Consider the following 24,407-nt stretch of genomic DNA (forward strand, 5'->3'; position numbering starts at 1 on the left):
TACCGCAACCAGAAACATTGGCACTCCATCAATGTTCAAGTTGTGTGTTATACCAAGGGCATCATTACTGAAGTGTATGCCAACTATCCTGGTAGCACACATGACAGTTAGATCTTCAGGATGTCCCCACTATGCCAGGCCCTGAAAGCTGGGAAGCATGGCAACACATGGCTCATTGGTGAGAGTGAATAGCCATGCACATGTGTGTCCGTTGCACACAGACCAATAGACACTGTCAACAAATGACAATCGCAACCATTCTCACCCCTACAGGGACAGTGGGCCTCATTACACGGTAGGCGCTAAGGGATTACTACGAGGTCCCTCAGCGTGTCCCGTCCTTAACGCCTGGTCTGACCAGGCGTTAAGGACGGGATCCGCTGAGGGACTTCAGAGCTAATAACGGTACTGCAAATTGCGGTACCGTTATTAGCTCCTCCCCCATTCCCATTGAGCCCTATGGGGGCTCAAATGGGAACGGGGAATGGGGATTTACCGGGTCCTCCAGGGTCGGAATGACCCGGTAAGTCCTCATACCGCCTAACCAGACCCGGTTTGCGGTAAGGGAGTAGCCATGCGGCTAATATGGTGTGGCATCCCTATGGACATAGTGGTGGCACCCCATCCACACTTGCAGGCAGACCGCTTGCAAAGGGCACATGGAGAGACTGAACGTCTTCAGCTTGTGCAATTATTTTTCAACCAAAATCCTTCCCCTGTGGAGTGCACATGATCCTGCCACATCCCAGGTGCCATTCTTTTATGACAATGGAAAAATCCACTGTGTCCACAAAACCACCCTGAGATAGTGCCCTTGGAAGTGCAAATGTGTGTGCATCCCTTAGAAGTAAAAATACATTTATTTTTGCGTTTCCAAAAGAAACACATTGAAGAGGGAGGACACCACTACCACCATGCCAACCATTTAATGAAATCATCCCTTTGGCACCAAAAACATCCCATTTGACTAACTAACATACCTAATGTCCCATTTGACTAACTAACATACCTAACATGTCTAATGTGTAAGCAGAGATACAACCTGAAACATCATGTATGAGCTGCAAGCCATACATGGCCTCAAAAACTAACATGGACACAAAATACAAGCACAATGGTATATAGCTGCACACATGTCCTAGAATGTGCATAATGTGCACAAACATGTCTTTATTGTGGTGTGTAGAAAAGCATTGCAGTAACGATACACATGTTACTCAATCTGGCAACATGACCACAATAAACCCCATCCCAAAAAAAAATATATAACTAGCTAATTTACAATTGTGACAAAGAGGGCGATACACCAGAATTGCCAGACCCAGACATGCAGCAACTAAAGTGGCCATTTCATAACGATCAAAATAAATGCACATTTTACATGTCCTCTTGGCATGCAGTCGACAGTCAACTTTCATCCCATGAAATAGCCATCATTCCTTGGCGGACGGATCTGCAGTCAATGAATAAAATTAAACAGAGTGCAGCTAACACATCCATGCACCCAAAAACTCAAGACCAACGGCCCCCCTCAGGGACATACTACACATGCAAACAACAACTCACAAGTCAACCATCAACATGTGCCCCAGCACATATGTGCATAACACTTAAAGAGACTAGAGGTTGTAAACCTATTTTTTGCCTCGGACCTTCGTGCAACAGCCCTCTTTAACACACTGCCCACAACATAGTATTATATGTGCACAAGGTCCCTTGCTTTCCACCGCTCAACCAAATTTTGACCACAATCGCATGTCTTATTTCAATTAAACCAACATACTACAAGATGATTTTGTATCAAAAAATATCACTGTTTTATTTTCATCATATAAAACATATATATCTGACATTTTCATTCCAATTATATAAAATATACATATTTTGATATCTATGGAATCAACCAACAAGTTTTTTTCCTTTTTTTCTTTTTTTAAACAATGAATATTTTATACACTTCTATATACACCAACTAATCACCTCTTAGGCTAGCAAGCATAATTTATCATTTATCTCACAAAGACAATTAATTTTAAAATCTAATATGTTATTGCGTTTTAGTAACACATTGGGGTACTCAGTCACAGTTCCTAATATTATAGAATACTGTTTATGAGTATCTCCAATATCCTATACCGATGGTTCACCAGTCACACATTCTTTCATTCCTCAAGCAAACATACCCAACATGTTTCATTCCTCAATACCAACTCACATACTACCAGGAAATTCTTCAGGGGAAGAAAAACACATTAGATAAAAACAATCTTAATTTTTGAATTGCTCCTTTTTCTTGGATTTCACCAAACTTCTAGGTTTTCTTTCTTATTTCTTTTGGTTAAAGCTCTAGGTCAAATTCTGGATGATATTCTGTGGAAACACAAGGAATATAGAGGGCTCTTTTATTCACCACTCATATAATGTAGTGTCAATCATACATTTTAAATGTTTCGATTTCATTTTTAGATGGGTACAATCTACCCTATCTTTATTGTTCCTCCTTTTCCCTAGGGACATCCCCCCTTAACACTTGCAAGTTCACGCTGTCACTCTGTCATATCCATAACATTTGTAACGCTCTCTTCTATGGGATCCTATTTCCATGTGTTAGTCCATTATCCTCCTGCCTAGATGGAAATTACTTTAAGCATGGACAAGTGGTACAAATTACCTGTGGGACAGGTATTGGTGTCTGCCCAATATTGGTGGCTGTTAATTCTATGGCAACCAAAACAGATCAATCTCCTTCTTTATTAAGATGTTTTAGAACTAGCCATGGGTTACTCCCTTTTCTCTATATTAGAAAAACAAGATTGAAAACATTTCTATTAGGTTAAATCTCCAACCATCTATTAGCATTGGGTTGTTAGTCTAAGGTTTCCCAAAGGTAAATTTACCTTATTCGGCGTAGCCCCTCTTTATTAGATGACACGACCTTGGCCTATGACGGATTTGGCAATCTGTTCCTCTTCTATTGTTCACCGCTCACTGCCTCTCTTTATTTGGCCTGGGTCGGTGGAAAATTAAAGAGAAATACAGTTGTATTCAGACAGGTTTCAGATTCCTGTATCATATAGAGTACACATATTAGGTGTTCATTAGGACAAGGTGCTGAATATTATGTCTGAATAGTACAGCAATTCGTTTTCAGAGATGGGCATATCTAACCTAAAGAACAATTTTATCTCATCTTACCTATGTCGATGTTTCCAAATGTTTCACTCTTCTATCCGTTTAATCTCCCTCTGGTGCAGGGAACCGCTCCGGCGTGATGTTTCTGTATTATCTCGGAGTCGTGTAACCCACGCCTCTTCTTGTTTCTCTCTTGTCCAGCGGTAACGTTTCATATGCTGTTTGTCACTCGCATGTATTGAACCTGAAATATTCCGGTCCTATTTTTGGTCCGTAGGCGTTGCCTCCTGGCTTTTCTTACGCCTTATTTTATCATATAAAAAATATATATCTGACATTTTCATTCCAATTATATAAAATATACATATTTTGATATCTACGGAATCAACCAACAAGTTTTTTTCCTTTTTTTCTTTTTTTAAACAATGAATATTTTATACACTTCTATATACACCAACTAATCACCTCTTAGGCTAGCAAGCATAATCTATCATTTATCTCACAAAGACAATTAATTTTAAAATCTAATATGTTATCTAACCCAAAGAACAATTTTATCTCAACTTACCTATGTCGATGTTTCCAAATGTTTCACTCTTCTATCCGTTTAATCTCCCTCTGGTGCAGGGAACCGCTCCGGCGTGATGTTTCTGTATTATCTCGGAGTCGTGTAACCCACGCCTCTTCTTGTTTCTCTCTTGTCCAGCGGTAACGTTTCATATGCTGTTCGTCACTCGCATGTATTGAACCTGAAATATTCTGGTCCTATTTTTGGTCCGTAGGCGTTGCCTCCTGGCTTTTCTTACGCCTTGTGTTGACTCTGAATGCGGGTTCACCTTCGTGCAATCCTGTCGTCCTTCTTAATTGGATCTCCTCCCGTCTTCACTTCGTCTTGCCGGCACCATCCATCTGTCCCGACTCTCATTCAGTGTTTGTTTAAGCCCACACCGTTTTATATTTGCTGTGACGTCATTCCGTCGCCATCACATGCTGTGGGTCCTTTTTCCTAATATTGGTGTTGTTTTCTTTGTTTATTCTTTTCCGTTTGAGGCACATCTTATAATTTCAAGGTACATAACTTCTATTTCTTGGTTGGCTTACAATATTTATATATAATGCCAGGTCTCTCCTTCGTATATTTGATTTTAGAACATTACCCAGAGAGAGTGACCATAAATATTTGATATTTCAATCAGAAAAATGATTTTTAACAAATACTTCCATCTTTGTCTAGTGTATATGTGTAGTCAGATCTAGATAACATTATCTCGACTGAGGCGTGCAGCAACACCTGCACACTGCATGCAAATGAAACACACACAACACACACACTCACAAACAACAACCCCACAATGCCTGTCCACTTCAATGACATGCAGCAAATGTGCATGTCACATATCCCCATTTACAAGACAATGGAACATGCACAACGCATCCATGGATCCTGAAAGTATGCAGAGAGCACCCACTGCAGAAGCACCACAGGATGCACGAGCATGACAGGACATAAATTGTGATCTGCCCATGAGTGCAGCGTACCGCAACAGAGAAAGGGAAAGAGAGTGACACTAAGAGGGAAGGCCAAGTTAAACACTCATCAAGGAGTACAACTGCTTTGATTGGAGATGGCCAATGATATGCACTACACCACAGTAGGTACAGGCATAGATGAGTTAACCGAGGGTGGTAACGCTGTGACATGAGTACCACTTAAATAACCATCCCGTCATGGTAGCATGCAAAGCACATATAAATAAAGTTACACATGCAGAAAACATGGTGACCATTGACATATGCTCAACATGCAAGGCAGTGCTCATGCGTACCCGCTGACTGTGTCGGCATGGTGTGAATCCCAGATCAACTTCACCAGGACCTGTGTCTCCAAATTAGTGACAGGAGGGCCAGTGCCTGGTGGAGGGCATGGGGAGCATGGACATCAAACGGTGCAGGGTGTCTCCCCTGAGACAGCAGTCACCGCCACATCACAGATTACTGAAACAACATGGGAGAAGACATTTCAACAGGCATAGTAAAGTACCATTCACACATCACACATGTGCAAGGAAACACTGAACCCATACTTACCTGCACATGCCCTGCAAACATGCAAGTTGACCTCACTATGCATGCCTGCATGTCCACCACTGCAAACCTCATGGCCTTGAAAAAAATAATAATATGCAGGTTCAAAATATGCATTGGAAGGTGCAAGAAAACAGCAGAAGAGGCAATTGGGATGCAGATATTGATGGCCGTGAACATGGGGAACAAAGGATGACATTGTGAGAAAAAGAGACAGACTAAGAGAGAGAATCACATAGAGTGACCTATTTCCAGCAGTAACAATAAAGCTGGACAATCCCCATGATGCCAAGGGGTATTAAGAAAAGTGGGTCTGGTGCAACCCCAAAGGAGTATGCTGTTACATGTCTTTCGATGACCACACAAACTATTATGGACACCTCAGAAAGGTAACAAAGATATGGAGACCCAGAGAGAAGGATTGGACATTTCAAGATGTGGTCGACAAATCAGCCAGAGGGTGGACTGAAGAGGGGTGGTCAAACCCTAACCCTGCTCCCTCTCCCATCAAAAATATGGCCCAGAATAAGAACGTAAGACACCATGATCGCCCATACAATGTTAGACCGAATCCTAGTGCTCCTATCATAGACAAGTATGTTGAAAGGCATAGGAGCAATGAAAACACTACGCAGATTGGATGAGGAGCCTGAGGATGCCACTAAGGAGACCTCAATTGATATTTTTGACTAAAGCGCCAAGAATCCATACATAAATAAAACCTGGAAAGGGCAACTCAAAAATAAAATTCCAACATCCGGCCTGGAGTAAACAAAAGTATAAAAAAATAACATACACATCAAAAATGTCCATCATGGACCAGAGGTGAGGTCCACCCAGGAGGAGGTAGGGGCAGGGTGCATGTCAGCGTCCACATGGGTGGACGTACCCAAAAACAAATACTAAAAAAAAAAAACTCCATGGGCTCATGCAGCGTGCGGCTACGATGGACCAGAGGCATGTTTCTGCTAGCACCACCATCCTGCATAGAATAAGAAGGTGGAAGCAGTGCTGGAGGCTGACCCCATGCTGCCCTGTATTGGTCCTCAGTGGTAGCCGCCATGTGTGACACTGATAAATGCACCAACAGACTGAGGGCTTGGAGGTCACTATGCACAAACTCATGGGTTGCTCTGAGATTGTTTGTCTCAACGATGACAACTCCTGGTGGAATAGTCTTCTGCTAGATGCCTCTTCCTTATGGAATCCAGCTCTGTGGGCCAACAACTCACACCCTGGGTCTTCCCTGTGTGCCCGACCCTCTGCAAGCAGGTATGCCTGCAGACACTGCAGATCTGCCTTTTTGGCCCCTGATGTTAGTCTCCATGTGCAGCCTGTGGGAGCGGCATGTTGACTGCATGACATACAGCTGTTACTCCATCTGTGTTGCTGCGGGGAATCATGGAAGTGGCCACCCTATCCATGCTCTGAGCCAAAATCTCAAAGGCAGCACCCTGTTGGTGTGCGTAACGCAATATCTGCTGCTCCCACTCGGTCTGCCCAGTATGCACACGTCCTCCATGTGTGCGGGCCCCACACCTGCCTCACCCAAGGGAGCATTGCCCTTGTTGTGAAGTCCATGTCCCTGGCTACAGGACTGCAACACTCCCTTGAACATCTGTCCCAGTACAAGAAACCAATACATGGGGGCATGGCCTCACAGCCGTAACCACCACAGGCGTGCATGCCACCACTGACTGGTATTGTGATTGCACCTGCCCCCCTGCAGACTCACAGGCCCCAACTGCTCCACTCATTGGTACATCCTGTTCAGCATCAGAGCTACTTGAGTCCAATGAGTCTGAAGTGTCTGGAGCATTGCTCAGGGTAGACTGTTGCACCAGTGGGTTCTCACGACCTTCCACGCCACGTGCTCCAGTGGTGGTCTGCAGACTCTTCTTCACCCTCTTCCTCCTCCTTTGCATCTAGTGCCTCCACACCTGCACATGGACAGAAAAAGCCATGTAGAGTCATGTGCAACGTGTCTACACTAAACATGTGTATCACATTGCTGTCATGCAACAAAATGCAGGGCATGTCACCATCAGAAATACAGCATCCACACACTATGGACAACAAGGGATCTGAGCATGGCATATGCAGACTGGCAACAAAATTCCCTAATCAGGGCCATGCTGCCAGTGGACACATTGCCAACCAACAGGGTTGTTAAGAAGCACATTATGGCCCACGGCACTGCAAACTGTTGGCTAATACCAGTGAAATGGGCATGGACATGTGGCTCTGTGACGTGCAATTACATCCCATGGCAACAGGCAGACACACATATCCACATCCAAGTCCGTATCCATCACATGCCGCACCTGTGTTGTCCTGGCACAGGGATTGTACTCAAAGGGAACATGTTGTAAGTCTGGCAAAAAAGGAAACAGTCCTAGTTGATGTATGGCTGCAAGAGTACCACTTAGGCAAGGTCTGTGAAGTGGAGAGAGTAAGTCAATGGAGTTGTAGATAGTAACAAGGTACAGTGACCCACAAGAGGGAGAGGAGCACTGACCCATGGAGTGTGGGCTGAGTGTAGTGGGGTAACAGGGAGCAGGCCTCGCAACAATCTGCCTCAGGAGTCATTGCCATTGTGACCTGGGGATGTGCACAGTCTAGACACATGCACACTCACTCAGGGCACGCCATAAGGCGTTTTGGTTGTCATCTTGGATGTACTATGTAGCATGGAAGCACCTACGTACATGTTATGTTATGTTATGTTATGTTATGTTAAAGGTATTTGTATAGAGCACTGTCACCCACGGAATTGGTCCCCAGGCGCTCAGACGGATCTGCAAACAAGAAGGCGGGTTTGGTTAGTAGGGTGAAGTGGGAGTAGGATAGTGAGAGAAGTGGTGTCCTGTTGGCTGCTTCAGTTTGGTATACACCGTGCGCTGAGCTTTGGTGCGAGTATTGGATCGAAGTCAGGCCTCGTGTGCTGTTGGTGTGGCTTATGTGTTGTTTGTTTGTTGTTGTGGTTTGATGAAGTGTGTGTGCATTGCTGTGCGAGGGGTGTTTGTGTAGGTTTCTGTGTGAGTTAGGTATGTATAGTTTGAGCTTTTTTGGTTAGTGGGTTTTATGTCTCGAAGCTGACCTTCATAGTTTGGCTAAGTGCCTAGAGTTAAGAATCCTGTGTGGTGAGGCAGAGGCCCAGATCTCATAATACACTATGTTTCACCATACAATCGACAAAGATGGAGGCTATTCATAGAGTTGAGAGTTCTGTTCATGTGTGAAAAGAGAGTATATACCCTGCAGGGCTTGAAGTCCAACTCCTATTTCAGACACATGCACATTTCTAGCAGAGCAGAGTCACTGACATCAAGGATGCAGCAAACAACTTTGCACGTTGAGGTATCATGTTGCAGATGTTGTGGGGGTATACTAGTGGGGGATGAGCACTGTCACACAGACATGTTCAACTGACGTACAACACATGGTTTGTATCCGCTGTTGTGTACACTGGGCATGAGTCAGTACACCACATGACACACTTCACCAGGGGCAGTCATGCCAATGCAGCCAGATGTGCACCACAATTAAACATCTTGGTGATGCTTTACTACACATACTCAGGATGCACAATGTTGGGCACTCACTGGACGTGTCCTCTTAATTATCCAGGCCTCCCATGCCTTGCACTTGCTCCAGTAGAATTAATTTGCTCATATCCTCTTCATGCTCAGTCAGCTTCTCCTCCTCTGGTGACCCCCCTCCAGTTGCCAGAGCAGAGGCTAGGTTGGCGCCCAGCTTGGACTTGGTGTGACGGGTGAGATTGTTCTAGTGCTTCACTACTTGTGCAGCAGTGCACTTCTCAAGCCCTAAGGCATTGATCTCATCTGTGACATGCTGCCAATGCACAATACGCTGAGCAGATTTATGTGTGCTACCCGGTTGCTGGCACATGTCACAGTGGTGAAGGGTCACAGAGTCCATGAGGTTCTTGAGTTCTTCATAATGGAAGTTCTTCTTCCTCAACGTGCCGGTGTCCTGGGGTTGAGCCTGTTCCTGCTGTGCAGGCTTTGCCTTCGTGCCACAAGCTTTTGTTGCATCTCATGTGTCGCTGGGATCACTCCCGGGTCCAGATGTCAGACCACAAGTGGCCCCGGGCGTGGATTTACCCCTTGGGCTGGTACAGCTGCCTCCACAGCACGTCCCTTACCCTTTCGGACCAGGGCAGCTGCTTCTGCAGCACATCCCGGAACCCCTGGGGCTTGGGAAGCTGCTTCCGCAGCACGTCCCGAAACCCTTGGGGCTGGGACAGCTGCATCCGCAGCAGATCCCTGACCTTGGCCACGTCTGCCCCTTTCCCTCTTGGTTCCTTTCCACTCCTGTTCCAGGTGTAACAGAAAAATGGAAGGCACACCAAGCTATTCGCCTGGGCAATGTAAGTGAGGGGGCAGTCTACGTGATGGAAGGCATAGTTCTGTGGTCCAGCAAGGCTCAAATGTACCCCAGGTGTAGAAAATGCGGTATGTGTAACACACAGGCACCCCAAAATAAAAATAAATGTGTACGTGAGACCAGGATAGCTTCCGAAATGGGAAAAAAAGCAGTATGTGATACGCAGTGGCACCCAGTAACGCAAAGAATGCATACACAAACCCCAGAATGCAGCTGCTTACCCGCCAAAACACGGAGGTCGAGTGGCTGGGTATGCCGATTGCAGGGGCTACTGCCTGGCTGGTGTTCCAGGTCTCATACAGGCAGCAGGGGCAATCAGAATGGCAGTAGGTGGGGATGGAGGTGGGTGTGGAGATCGGAAAAGTGCCAAGGCGAAGGGAGTGGGGAAAAGGCAGGTGGTACATGTATGTGCTTGGAAACAAACACATTTTCTTCCAAAGAAAAATGAAAATGGGAGCGCTAAGGCTCTTGCAGTTGCTTACCTCCCAAAACACACAGGTCGAGTGGCTGTGTATGCCGATTGCAGGGCCTACTGCTTGACTAGTGTTCCGGGTCTCGTGGAGGCAGCAGGGTCTATCAGAAGGGCTGTGGGTGGGGAAGGATGGGGGCGGGGAGCAATGACATGAGCCAAGGAGGAGGGAATGGGGAAAATGGAGGTGGCACAGGGAAAACAAAGAAAATGTGTTCAAAAGCAAAAATGGGACACTAAGGCTCCTGCATCTGCTTACTTCCCAAAACGGTTCTATGTCATTTCATCGCCTGCAATTTCATCTCCTGTCATTTTAATGTTAACATTCCATCGAAAATGCTCACTGTTTCTTTTTTTTAGGGGTTTCCTGCCAGAACCCCCCCTCCACACTTATTTTTGGCTATTGCCTACCCGCCCAAACCCTTATCTGCCCTTTCCCACCCCCCTAAAAAATTTGATGAGCATATTTGTTGTAATATGCACGTTAAAATATGCCAGGGGATGAAAATGCAGACGATGAAAGGACATTGTACCCCCAAAACATGGAGGTCGAGTAGCTGTGTACACCGATTACAGGGCCTACTGCCTGGCTGGTATCCTGGGTCACATGGGAGCAGCAGAGCCAATCACAAGGGTGGTGGGTGGGGATGGAGGCGGGCAGGCAGGCCGAAAGGAAAAAAGTCAAGGAAGAGGGAGTGGGGACCATGGAAGTGGTGTGGACATGCACTTGAATACTAACAAAATGTATCCAAAAGAATATGAAAATGGGAGTGTTAAGGCTACTGCAGCTGCTTACCTCCCAAAACACAGAGGTTGAGTAACAGAGTACTGTGCAAAGTGGACACATCTAAGGGGTACACATTAGAGTGCAGGGGTAGTAGAGTAGCTGCCATTGAATGGGGTGGCAGAGTATGGTGTGACTATGGTGTGACTACCAGACGGGGAGAATTCGGTTTGAGTTGAGCACTCAGTGATTAGCAAGACATTCTTTGAAGTGTACTCAGTGATTAGCAAGACATTCTTTGAAGTGTTTGGAAAGACTGCATCAACCTAAAGAAATGTGATTCATTCTTGCAAGATTTTCACTGATCTAAAGTTGTCAACATGTCCTTCTTCTGAATGCTGCAGATACAATTGAAATGTACACAGATCATGAGTCCCAAGATAGCATCTACACCTGATGCATTCTGATTCCCAATGGCATATGTACTTTGTTCGGAAAACCTGAGCGGAGATGACTTACGGAGTTTGCATGCCTCAGGGAAGCATCCTCATTCAGATCCCTGCTGAAGGCCTGGATTTCCAAAAAGCAGAAAATTGAGGCAATCAGTTGAAGTAAATTGGGCAATATCAGCCGACCATTCAATGCTACTGCCATGTTTATGTGGGCACGGGGGAGATCTCCCTGTATTCACCACACTCGTGCACTGCAAGACTTGACAAGCAGGCCAGGACACAGTTTTCAGTGAAGTTGACCGCAGACATCCTGTGAATCTGTGGTCCAATCTACAACCTATGCGAGCATAGATGAAAATCATATGTAAGAGTGCAAATGAGCATTAACACTATCAGTTATGCTCCCACCCACAATTAATATGCAGGCCTCAGGATGAGCACTTTTATTGATTTTTCAATCGATCTTCCTTTCAACTTTCAATGTAGGTTATAGTTACATTATTTGAATGTGAGTATTTGTCTAAAGAATGTTTCTATGCAAAACCTGGTTTTGATGAAATATTTAAAAGAAAAAATGTATTTTATAATTTGTTTTATATTTTTAGGTTTTCAACCTTTTTCAGCACAAAAGTCTTGGTGTGCAAATTAACCTTCGAGTAACAAAGCTTGTCCTTCTACACGAGACTCCGGTAAGAAATCATCTATAGTTTAATTTGTAAGCAGCTTTGTTGGATGAATGGTATTTTATTGTTATATTGTTATCACTTTACTTCTAACAGAAACACTTGCATAAGGTGCATACAATAGAAGGTTGAGGGGGAAAAGGGAAATAAATAGACAAAGAACTTGACTGAAAATAAACGTGCGGCAATGAACAGTGGGTTAGGGGGTAGTAACAGGATATGGTTGAGAGAGCAAGCACATTTGGTGGGAGTGTGGGTAGTAAAGTTGAGGATTTTGTTAAGGGATGTAGTCTGGATCAAGATTTCGGGTGACTGAGTACAAAAGTATAATATTAGAGATGAGAGATTGTTTGAGTGATAAATGAAGAGGTGGTGAATCTTTCTAAAGTGTCATAGGTTGTGCTGATGGTGCTGGTTAAAAGTAGTATACATGTCTGGAGTTTGAGATTGCTGTTACAGAAAAACACAAGGCTGCAAACCTCGGAAAATGTAGAGAGAACCCCATGGAAGAAGGATAAATGGTGGGGGAGTATGGGATGAGCATTGTGTATATGGAGATACATTAACTCAGTTTTTAAAGAGATAGGCTTAATGCAGTGTGTTAGATATAGTGTGGGGTTATATCTATTACGCTGTGGTATTTTTGTTGTTATGGTGGTATTCATTGATATCTTTATAGTCCTTGGCTGATTTAAGAATATTGCCGAAACATTATTTTTAACAGGGTCCCCAACAACAAATAAACAACAACAAATAATACGCTCTGGATATATGGCCTGCTGTGGTATCTTATGTACAATATCGTATTATGGATTTTTGGCTGAGTTTCAACAAATGTAAAGCAGGGAATTGAAATACATCACATTCATTCAGCCTCTCTAAATAAAACAATTTACTGAGTCTACTTTGCTTTGAGATTGTTCTTACTGCACGTCGGCATCTCTCTATGCATGTCAAATCAAAGGGACTGAATGCAGAATAAATATAATGAGACTAAGTTACTTTTTTAATGTTTTCTTTATCGCAAAATAGAATTATGCAAGTTACACAGAGTGACACTTATGCACACATTGTACTTGCCAGTGCAAGTACATTTTTTCCTGCAATGGCTTTCAGCGCTCTATCTGTGCAAAGCTGTTTGTTTGTTTGTTTGTTTATTTATTTATATGGCGCACCAGGACCAGAAGGTATGAGGGCGTAAGCATTACAGGTATATTCTCAGCTTAGTTACATTTCAGTACATTATTTACATTATTATATACATTACATTGTTATATACATTACATTATTATATACATTGTCATCCAAGGGCACAATGAGTGGGTGCATAGAGACTGAGTAGAATTGCGACAGAGTTCCAGGTTAAGAGATTTTTGTAGTAGTTACTGGGTGTCGGTTATTGGTCTTTGTACTTAAGCCATTGGAAGTAGTTACGCCTAAATTGGTAGTAGGTTTGTGGTGCTCTGACGGAGGGTGGTAGTGTGTTCCAGTGTTGGGCTACTTTCACCTGGAAGCTATTGCCACCCATTTTCGCTCGCTTGAATCTGTGAACAGCGAGCAGGTTGGCATTGCTGTTTGTAGTGTGTCTGTTGGGCATGTATCTGGTTATTCTGTCTGTTAGATAACGGGGAGCTGTGCTGTTAAGGCATTTATGGGTAAGGGAGGCTACCTTAAGCAGGATTTTGTCCGAAGTAGTGAGCCAGTTGTGTGTTCTTCTGGTATCCGAGATGTGTTCTCTTTTAGGAAAGCTAAGCACTGCTCTGAGGGCATTGTTCTGAAGGATCTGGATTGTATTGGTAATCTGTTTGTTAGTGCCTACATAGAGGGAGTTACAGTAGTCCAGTTTTGATAGTATGAGAGCTCTGGCTAGAATAATGCAGATTTGGGTGGAGAGGAAGGGTTTGGCTGAGCGTATAAACTTGCAAGTGTAGGCTGTGGTGGATGCCATGGAGCTGACCTGTTTATGGAAGGAGAGGGTGGAATCGAGGTAGATGCCAAGTGTTTTCACTTCCTTAGCTACCTTGATAGGGTTGCCGTCTATGGTGAAGCTGGAGTAGTTGATGTCCAATTTGTTTAGGTTCGAGGCTGATCCCAGGATGATGATTTCGGTCTTGTCATCATTCAGGCATAGACTGTGGGATGCCATCCATGCCTGGATGATGAGGTACACCTTGTTCACCAAGGCCAAATCCGTGTTTTAATCTCCCGTCAACGGGATGAGGATTTGGGTATCATCAGCATAGTTAGTGTAGGTGATACTCAAATCGTCGAGATCATCAAACAGGGGCTTAGTGAACACGTTGTACAGTGTGGGGGAGACACAAGACCCCTGCGGGACCCCACATGTGATTGGAATGGGGTCAGCAGAGGCCGTGGTAGAGAAGACGCGAATGGATCTGTTGCTCAGGAATGATGTGATCCAGCTAATAGCATCTTGGGAAAAGTGGGCAGATGAGTCTAAATGGCTACATAGGATCTTGTGATCAACAAGATCGAAAGCTGCCGAGAGGTCCAGGAGGAGCAGTAAGGCAGCTTTCCCATTATCTCTCAGAGTGTCAATTTGGGCCTTGAGGTCGATGAGTGCAGTTTCTGTGCCGTGTTGGGGTCTAAATCCTGATTGCCGGACTCCTAGGAGGTGGTTTTGTTCAAGGGATTTTTGAATTTGAAGGTAGGCTGTTTTGTCGAGGATTTTTAGAAGGAAGGGGACGGTGGTGATGGGCCTGTAGTTGGTGGGTACGGCTGGGTCGAGTTTGTTTTTTTTTAGTAGGGGGAGGACCCAGGATTCTTTGAGGTTGTTGGGGATGGTACCTGAAGAGAAGGAGGCATTGATGAGTTTGGTAATGAGCGGGGATAGGTCTCTGGTTGCGTCTTTGATGATTTGAGGTGGGCATAGGTCACCTTGGCAGTTAGAAGGCTTGAGGCCGAGTATGATTTTTTCCACTTCTGGCCTGGAAACTTTGGATAAGCTGAAGCGAGTGAAGGGGTTCGGGGGAGGGTGTTGAGGGATGGTGCGTGGGGGGTGTTGATGGGTTTGGAGTTGGTTAAAGTCCCTTTCTTGTTGTTAATTTTGATTTGGAGGCCTGCAACTTTGTTGGAAATGGCATTTTGGATGCTGGTGCACCATTGTTTGTCTTTTTTGCAGGTGTCTGGGGCCGGGATGGGTTTTTCTAGCTCTTTTAATATTGTGAACAATTCTTTAGAACTGGATTTGGCATGCAGTATTCTCAGGTTTTAAGATTATTGTTTGGCGAGGAGGATTTCTTTTTTATAGGTGGAAACTATTTTGTTGAGGATCAGCTTGTTACTTTCTGTGGGAGCTTGTCTCCAAATTTGTTCCTTTTTGCGTTTCTCTGATCTGAGGGCTTTTAGGTGGGGCGTGTACCAGGTGTTCAAGTGTTTTATCGGCTTGGGTTTTCTCAGCTTTAGTGGTGCGATGGCATCTAGGGCTAGGCGCATGCTATTGTTGTAGCTTTCAACCAAGAGGTGGGGGTTGGAGTTGGCAAGGAGTTGGTTCAGTGTGGGTAGAATGAGAGGGATGAGTTTTTCCGCAGTTATATTTTTCTTGCTTCTAGTCGGGATGGCTGTGGCTAGGGAGGTGTTAGCGATAGTGCTGGGCGCTTCAAGTGTGAAGGAGAGGAGGTGGTGGTCTGACCAGGGTTGTGGGGTGATGGCAGTGATGGAAATCGCGCAGTTGTGGTCAGCTATCCAGTCAAGAATTCTCCCTTTGTTATGAGTGGGGGTTGACACTTTTGGGTGAAGCCTAGTTCTGACAGTGGGTTGTTGATGGTGGACGCTTGGGTGTCTTTAGAGTCATTGTAGCCAAGGTTAAAGTCTCCTATGAGGAGGCATTGGGAGGTATTCTTTAGGTTGTAGGAGAGGATGGAGTTGAGGTCTTCCTCGAAGGAGCCTAGGGACCCCGGGGGTCTGTATAGTAGGTGGATGGTGATTGTTTGGGAGTTAGTAGTGGGGAGTTTGGCTGTGACCAATTCTCAAGATGAGTAGTGATCGGTGGTGTCGGGTTTAAGGTTGAGGTGGGTTTTGGCGATTATAGCCAGGCCCCCGGCTCTGGAGTCAGTTCTGTCTGCTCGGAGGATGGAGAAATTCTCCGGGATGGCTAGCGCAAGGGCTGGGCCAGCTGCTGCATGAAGCCAGGTCTCAGTGATGGCTAAGAAGTCTAGTTCTTCCGTTAGGATGAGGTCTGCTATCTCTAACGCGTGGGCTACTACCGATCTCGCATTGATTAAGACCCCTCTTAAGGGTGTAGTGGTAGGTTTGCTCGTAGTAGTCTTGTGATTGGTTATAGTATTGGTTTGGCTGGGCTTGGGTGCGTTTGTGCATTTGTTGGAGGGGAAAGCCATGATGTGAGGCTGGGAACAGTTTGATAGTTTGGTAAGGGTAGTACCCCTGGCTCTAGGCTCATATATTTTGGGGAGTCTGGCGCGTAGTTTAGAATTTCTAGTGGCGAGGTTGCACCGTGTAGAGAGGTACATGGTGAGTGGACGGGTGGTAGTCATGCTCGTCGGGCCCGGGGGGGGCTGAGATGACTAGATGCGTGCATGAGGTGGAGGATGACTCTTATCAGTACTGAATATATACCCGGTAGGTACATTTTGGTGGGAGGAGGTGCGAGCAGTGTCAGTTGGTTCCTAGGTTGTTAGGTTCCTAGGAGCTGGGCAGTGGACTTTCGAGTCACAAGGGTGAGATGAATCGCTTTGGGGGCCGAGGTACACCTAGATTCAAAAGTCAAAATAGGCAGCTAATACACATTAGGTTGCATTGACTGAGGGGGGCAAAGGTTCACCTAGATTCAAAAGTCAAAATAGGCAGCTAATACACATTAGGTTGCACTGACTGAGGGGCGGAGGTACACCTAGATTCAAAAGTCAAAGTAGGCAGCTAATACACATTAGGTTGCACTGACTGAGGGGCGAAGGTACACCTAGATTCAAAAGTCAAAATAGGCAGATAATACACATTAGGTTGTATTGACTAAGGGGGGCAAAGGTTCACCTAGATTCAAAAGTCAAAATAGGCAGCCAATACACATTGGGTTGCATTGACTAGGGGGGGGCAAAGGTTCATCTGGATTCAAAAGTCAAAATAGGCAGCTAATACACATTAGGTTGCATTGACTAATGGGGGCAAAGATTCACCTAGATTCAGAAGTCAAAATAGGCAGCTAATACACATTAGGTTGCACTGACTAAGGGGCGCAGGTACACCTAGATTCAAAAGTCAAAATAGGCAGATAATACACATTAGGTTGCATTGACTAAGGGGGGCAAAGGTTCACCTAGATTCAAAAGTCAAAATAGGCAGCTAATACACATTAGGTTGCATTGACTAAGGGGCAGAGGTTCACCTTGATTCGAAGTCACGTCGGCATCAGCGAGATATATCGCACTGAGTTGCATTGACTATCAGAAAGACAAAATTTGTAGCGACGAGAGTGGATACAGCAGAGGGCTCCAGGATTGGCAGGCTAAGTCTGGAATTCTCTACGTGTGGTTGGCGGCAGTCTAAATACAGGTACAATAGTGAAAGCAGTCAGGCAAATTCAAAAGAACAAATCACTGATGTGACCATTAATCAGTCTGAAAACAGTGTGGTCGGAAGGCATTCTAGTGGCAGCTTTGATAAACAGTCCAGCGGTGAGCAAAGTTTTTGCACTCTGTATGCTGTTTGCTGCTGTAGCCTAGTTCTGACAGTGAGTTGTTGATGGTGGATGCTTGGGTGTCTTTAGAGTCATTGTAGCCAAGGTTAAAGTCTCCTATGAGGAGGCATTGGGAGGTATTCTTTAGGTTGTAGGAGAGGATGGAGTTGAGGTTTTCCTCGAAGGAGCCTAGGGGCCCCGGGGGTCTGTATAGTAGGTGGATGGTGATGGTTTGGGAGTTAGTAGTGGGGGGTTTGGCTGTGACCAATTCACAAGATGAGTAGTGATCGGTGGTGTCGGGTTTAAGGTTGAGGTGGGTTTTGTCAATTATAGCCAGGCCCCCGCCTCTGGAGTCAGTTCTGTCTGCTCAGAGGATGGAGAAATTCTCCGGGATGGCTAGCGCAAGGGCTGGGCCAGCTGCTGCATGAAGCCAGGTCTCAGTGATGGCTAAGAAGTCTAGTTCTTCCGTTAGGATGAGGTCTGCTATGTCTAACGCGTGGGCTACTACCGATCTCGCATTGATTAAGGCCCCTCTTAAGGGTGTAGTGGTAGGTTTGCTCGTAGTAGTCTTGTGATTGGTTATAGTATTGGTTTGGCTGGGCTTGGGTGCGCTTGTGCATTTGTTGGAGGGGAAAGCCATGATGTGAGGCTGGGAACAGTTTGATAGTTTAGTAAGGGTAGTATCCCTGGCTCTAAGCTCATATATTTTGGGGAGTCTGGCGCGTAGTTTAGAATTTCTAGTGGCGAGGTTGCACGTTGTAGAGAGGTACATGGTGAGTGGAGGGGTGGTAGTCATGCTCGTCGGGCCCGGGGGGGGCTGAGATGACTAGATGCGTGCAAGAGGTGGAGGATGACTCTTATCAGAACTGAATATATACCCGGTAGGTACATTTTGGTGGGAGGAGGTGCGAGCAGTGTCAGTTGGTTCCTAGGTTGTTAGGTTCCGAGGAGCTGGGCAGTGGACTTTCGAGTCACAAGGGTGAGATGAATCGCTTTGGGGGCCGAGGTACACCTAGATTCAAAAGTCAAAATAGGCAGCTAATACACATTAGGTTGCATTGACTGAGGGGGGCAAAGGTTCACCTAGATTCAAAAGTCAAAATAGGCAGCTAATACACATTAGGTTGCACTGACTGAGGGGCGGAGGTACACCTAGATTCAAAAGTCAAAGTAGGCAGCTAATACACATTAGGTTGCACTGACTGAGGGGCGAAGGTACACCTAGATTCAAAAGTCAAAATAGGCAGATAATACACATTAGGTTGTATTGACTAAGGGGGGCAAAGGTTCATCTAGATTCAAAAGTCAAAATAGGCAGCTAATACACATTAGGTTGCATTGACTAAGGGGGGCAAAGGTTCACCTAGATTCAGAAGTCAAAATAGGCAGCTAATACACATTAGGTTGCACTGACTAAGGGGCACAGGTACACCTAGATTCAAAAGTCAAAATAGGCAGATAATACACATTAGGTTGCCTTGACTAGGGGGGGCAAAGGTTCACCTAGATTCAAAAGTCAAAATAGGCAGCTAATACACATTAGGTTGCATTGACTAAGGGGCAGAGGTTCACCTTGATTCAAAGTCACGTCGGCAGCAGCGAGATATATCGCGCTGAGTTGCATTGACTATCAGAAAGACAAAATTTGTAGTGACGAGAGTGGATACAGCAGAGGGCTCCAGGATTGGCAGGCTAAGTCTGGAATTCTCTACGTGTGGTTGGCGGCAGTCTAAATGCAGGTACAATAGTGAAAGCAGTCAGGCAAATTCAAAAGAACAAATCACTGATGTGACCATTAATCAGTCTGAATACAGTTTGGTCGGAAGGCATTCTAGTGGCAGCTTTGATAAACAGTCCAGCGGTGAGCAAAGTTTTTGCACTCTGTATGCTGTTTGCTGCTGTAGCCCAGTTCTGACAGTGAGTTGTTGATGGTGGACGCCTGGGTGTCTTTAGAGTCATTGTAGCCAAGGTTAAAGTCTCCTATGAGGAGGCATTGGGAGGTATTCTTTAGGTTGTAGGAGAGGATGGAGGTGAGGTTTAAGGTTGAGGTGGGTTTTGGCGATTATAGCCAGGCCCCCGCCTCTGGAGTCAGTTCTGTCTGCTCAGAGGATGGAGAAATTCTCCGGGATGGCTAGCGCAAGGGCTGGGCCAGCTGCTGCATGAAGCCAGGTCTCAGTGATGGTTAAGAAGTCTAGTTCTTCCGTTAGGATGAGGTCTGCTATGTCTAACGCGTGGGCTACTACCGATCTCGCATTGATTAAGGCCCCTCTTAAGGGTGTAGTGGTAGGTTTGCTCGTAGTAGTCTTCTGATTGGTTATAGTATTGGTTTGGCTGGGCTTGGGTGCGTTTGTGCATTTGTTGGAGGGGAAAGCCATGATGTGAGGCTGGGAACAGTTTGATAGTTTGGTAAGGGTAGTATCCCTGGCTCTAGGCTCATATATTTTGGGGAATCTGGCGCGTAGTTTAGAATTTCTAGTGGCGAGGTTGCACCGTGTAGAGAGGTGCATGGTGAGTGGACGGGTGGTAGTCATGCTCGTCGGGCCCGGGGGGGGGGCTGAGATGACTAGATGCGTGCAAGAGGTGGAGGATGACTCTTATCAGTACTGAATATATACCTGGTAGGTACATTTTGGTGGGAGGAGGTGCGAGCAGTGTCAGTTGGTTCCTAGGTTGTTAGGTTCCTAGGAGCTGGGCAGTGGACTTTCGAATCACAAGGGTGAGATGAATCACTTTGGGGGCGGAGGTACACCTAGATTCAAAAGTCAAAATAGGCAGCTAATACACATTAGGTTGCATTGACTGAGGGGGGCAAAGGTTCACCTAGATTCAAAAGTCAAAATAGGCAGCTAATACACATTAGGTTGCACTGACTGAGGGGCGGAGGTACACCTAGATTCAAAAGTCAAAGTAGGCAGCTTATACACATTAGGTTGCACTGACTGAGGGGCAAAGGTACACCTAGATTCAAAAGTCAAAATAGGAAGATAATACACATTAAGTTGCACTGACTAAGGGGCGCAGGTACACCTAGATTCAAAAGTCAAAATAAGCAGATAATACACATTAGGTTGCATTGACTAAGGGGGGCAAAGGTTCACCTAGATTCAAAAGTCAAAATAGGCAGCTAATACACATTAGGTTGCATTGACTAAGGGGCGGAGGTTCACCTCGATTCAGTCACATCGGCAGGAGCGAGATATATCGCACTGAGTTGCATTGACTATCAGAAAGACAAAATTTGTAGTGACTAGAGTGGATACAGCAGATGGCTCCAGGATTGGCAGGCTAAGGGCCTCATCACGACTTGGGCGGTAACGGTAACGCTATTAGCGCGGGCGGTATTAGCCCTACCGCCGAACTCCCCTGCGCTAATAGCACCGGATCACGAGTTCGGCGGTAATGTAAGTCCCCATTGGGCTCAATGGGGAATCTTCACTCTAATACCGCCTGCGGATTTCCCGCCGGCGGTAATAGCGCGAATTTTCGGCGGATTTCCCCCCAGCTCAGAGCTGGGGCGAAATCCGCCGAAGCCCTGATTCGGCGGACCCTTAAATCCGGCGGTAATAGCGCTAGCGCCAGATTTAAGGGTTACCGCCGAAGTCGTGATGAGGCCTTAAGTCTGGAATTCTCTACGTGTGGTTGGCAGCAGTCTAAATGCAGGTACAATAGTGAAAGCAGTCAGGCAAATTCAAAAGAACAAATCACTGATGTGACCATTAATCAGTCTGAATACAGTTTGGTCGGTAGGCATTCTAGTGGCAGCTTTGATAAACAGTCCAGTGGTGAGTTTTTGCACTCTGTATGCTGTTTGCTGCTGTACCATTGGCAAGAGTGGTAGAAGACAATAGTGACCTGTAGCTAGGCGATGCGACGCAGTGTTAGTGTATTTAGGTTCAAAAGTTACCTGGTGTATGACAGGCAGGGGTTATGGCAGACGGCAGACACAGGCACAAACAGGCACCTAACAGATGATGGCCTTGCTACAGTGGGCCTTGGACAATGTTGGCCGGCTTCGCCTGCCGGCGACCAATGGGGGAGTAGATAGGCACGGCAGCCTATCAGTGCTGGAGGCTGGAGCCTCAGTAGATGTTGATGCAGGCAATACAGAAGCAGGCGGCAATTATGGAGGGGTGAGGGCCTCGTGTGCTTCAATGGCGATTTCAGTGCTGCATCCAATAAATAAATTCACAATCTGTGTATGTGGGCTGCAAGGAAGCCTATCCTTTCTTCAGTTTTGCACAAATCGCGGATGCATTTTTGAAAAGAAATTGCTGGAAATGCGCTCCGAGTTTAGCGCTTACCTTGTTACTGGCAAGGATGTGGGGCCATAGTGCAGAGTGCTCGCCGGGTGCCCGATGCTCCTGGAGGGGGGCGGGCAGGTCCTGGGAGCTCCTGCTCCTACGCTGGTGGTGTGAATGTGGCAATTTACCTTGGGTTCGTAAAACTTGGCAAGAAAAACACCCTTTACGAAAACAGCAAGAATTTTAGAAATATGAACGCAGTAGTACATGCACGTTGAAATTCAAATCTCTATTGCAGAACCTAAAACAAACGGAACTATTTACATAGTATCATTCACCTCACCAGCACCTCTATCAGCCTCATATTTACTTACATCTGTTGGCGATGTTCCTGACTCAGCTTGGCAGTGAAATTTTCCCCAGCATTTCTGCCTGCCTTGCACGGGGTCAACCCAGATAAGGGATTCTCAGGACTGCAGTTTTTCTAAGGATTGTCAACCCAGGAGAGACTGCCTCCGCTTTAGTCAGATTACAAGCACCAGACTCAGCAACCAGCAACCAGCACTTCTGCCTCCTTCGTCCGTAAGTGCCAGAAGAGGAATTCCTCTGTACTCTGCCTCAAAACCCTTTTTTGACACCCCCTGTCAATCACAAGCACATCCCCTTGTCCAGACCTACCCACATCACACGATTTTTCTCATTTTGCTAACTGCATTGCTGAAGAGAATATGTTTTCCTTTTTCTCTTGCGCTTCATGCTTCGAAACAAAACCATGTTTTCAGCAGAACTGATGTTCACATTTTTCATCTTACCACACAGCGCAGATCCAGCCTGCATGTTTAAAGTCATTTTTACTTCCCATTTTCAGAGCATTATGCATTTTCATCAGTCTGCATCCAGTTTTATTTCATGAGCTAATTTGCACTAAATGTTATTATGGGATTCAGTTACATGTTAAATGAGTTTGCGTTAATTAGTATGTTAAATTTAGCTGAGTATTATATTCAGTGCAGTTCAGTTCATTGAAATATCACAAAGCAAAGTGGAATTTCAAGCATTTGCATTGGCATCTATTCTGCCTGAGACTCACACTCTTGAGTCCAGCATTGCGTTTCACACCCTTGACCCCAGTTGAAGTACAAACCCTCGCTAAAATGTGAATGGGAAATGTGGAGTCCATATATTGAAATGCAGAGTCATACTCCTACAAGTGGCTGGCCATTCAGTAGTGGATATTTGAGAGACACTCCAAGACCCTCTGAGATCATTGAGACTGAAGATGGGGAATTAACTGAAGATGTGGGTATCATCAGTATATAGAGAAAAGGATAAACCAAATGTGGAATTGAGGTTGCCTATGTAAGGGGTATGGAGTAGAGTGTGTTTTCTAAAAGATGGGAAGGATCCATTAGAGAGGCAGGAAGTAATCCAGGTGAAATGAGGAGCATGCTAACAACTAGCCTGTTAACGACGGCCCATTGTTAGCATGCTGGACCGCTCGCGGGACCAGCTAAGGACGCCTGGTCTTACCAGGCGTCCTTAGCGGGTCCCGTGAGTGGACCTCGTAATGAGGCGTTAGGGGGTTAACAGGGCTGGTAGAGCTACTGCCAGAGTTGTAATGACCACCATTGTATGGAAGAGAATTGGTACTGGGAATGGAAGTACAAAGAAGAGGTGAAGATGGTCAATGAGTGTAACTTGGAAGTACTAAGGGACGTAGTGTGGGTGAACAGAAAATTGTTGTAGTTGATTAGGAGGGAGAGAGATGGTGATTTGCAACAAAGACATAGTTTGATGCACTTGCTGGTCATTTTAATAGATGAAACACACAAGAAATGTAGGCGTGGGGCTGGGAGGAAGGGGTGATGTTGACAACAAGTTAGTGGTATTGAAAAGCGAGATGGGAGCTAAGTTGAAGTTGTTAAATGCTTGGTTGAGAAACCAGCATCATGCCGAAGGCAGTTAAGAAAGGCGCTTCCTGGCAGTGCAAAGAGCGCTTCAATGAGGATGAACTTACTATGCTGGCACAGACACTGGCAGACAATGCAGAGGTTGTTTTTGCAAACAGCCTCAAGAGGGAGGCACAGATAAAAAAGAAAGAGATCTGGCAACTTGTTGCCCAAAAAGTCAATGGATCAAGGATGTCCGCAAGTGATGAGATGACCTGCGCCTGAGAGTCAGGAACATCCTGTCTGCAAACCGAAGCCAGGCCATGGCTACTGGCGGTGGACCTAGCTCACTCATCAAGCTTAGCCGGTGGGAGGAGCTCTGCGCCAGTATGATTGGCATCGAGGCCACGGAAGGAGTCGGCGAGATGGAACGTTGCGCCACCTCATTGGCGTATGGAGGTGAGTGTCCTAAGAAAACACTGTAATGCAAAGTATGATGATAGTCCACCAATTTCCCCATCCAAAGAGGAAATGCATGGCCAAATACAAACACATTTGACACATCCCTGCCTAGATGCCGTCCGCAGCACAGGCACATGCACATGCATGCAGCATGGCAATGCCATACCTGACACACACCACACAAATATGAAAATGGCATATGTCACA

At 45.7% G+C, this 24,407-nt stretch overlaps 1 protein-coding gene across 1 annotated transcript in view; it reads left to right on the forward strand.

Moving 5' to 3' along the window:
- ADAMTS19 (ADAM metallopeptidase with thrombospondin type 1 motif 19) overlaps positions 1–24,407 on the forward strand; it is a 2,156,963-nt gene that overhangs the window by 435,689 nt on the left and 1,696,867 nt on the right. The window contains exon 5 of the mRNA XM_069625625.1: positions 11,878–11,961. Coding sequence (XP_069481726.1) covers positions 11,878–11,961 — 84 coding nt within the window. The remainder of the gene's footprint in view (positions 1–11,877; positions 11,962–24,407) is intronic.

Source organism: Ambystoma mexicanum, chromosome 6p (genome assembly GCF_040938575.1).
Source record: "Ambystoma mexicanum isolate Mex_15411 chromosome 6p, UKY_AmexF1_1, whole genome shotgun sequence".
NCBI lineage: Eukaryota > Metazoa > Chordata > Amphibia > Caudata > Ambystomatidae > Ambystoma > Ambystoma mexicanum.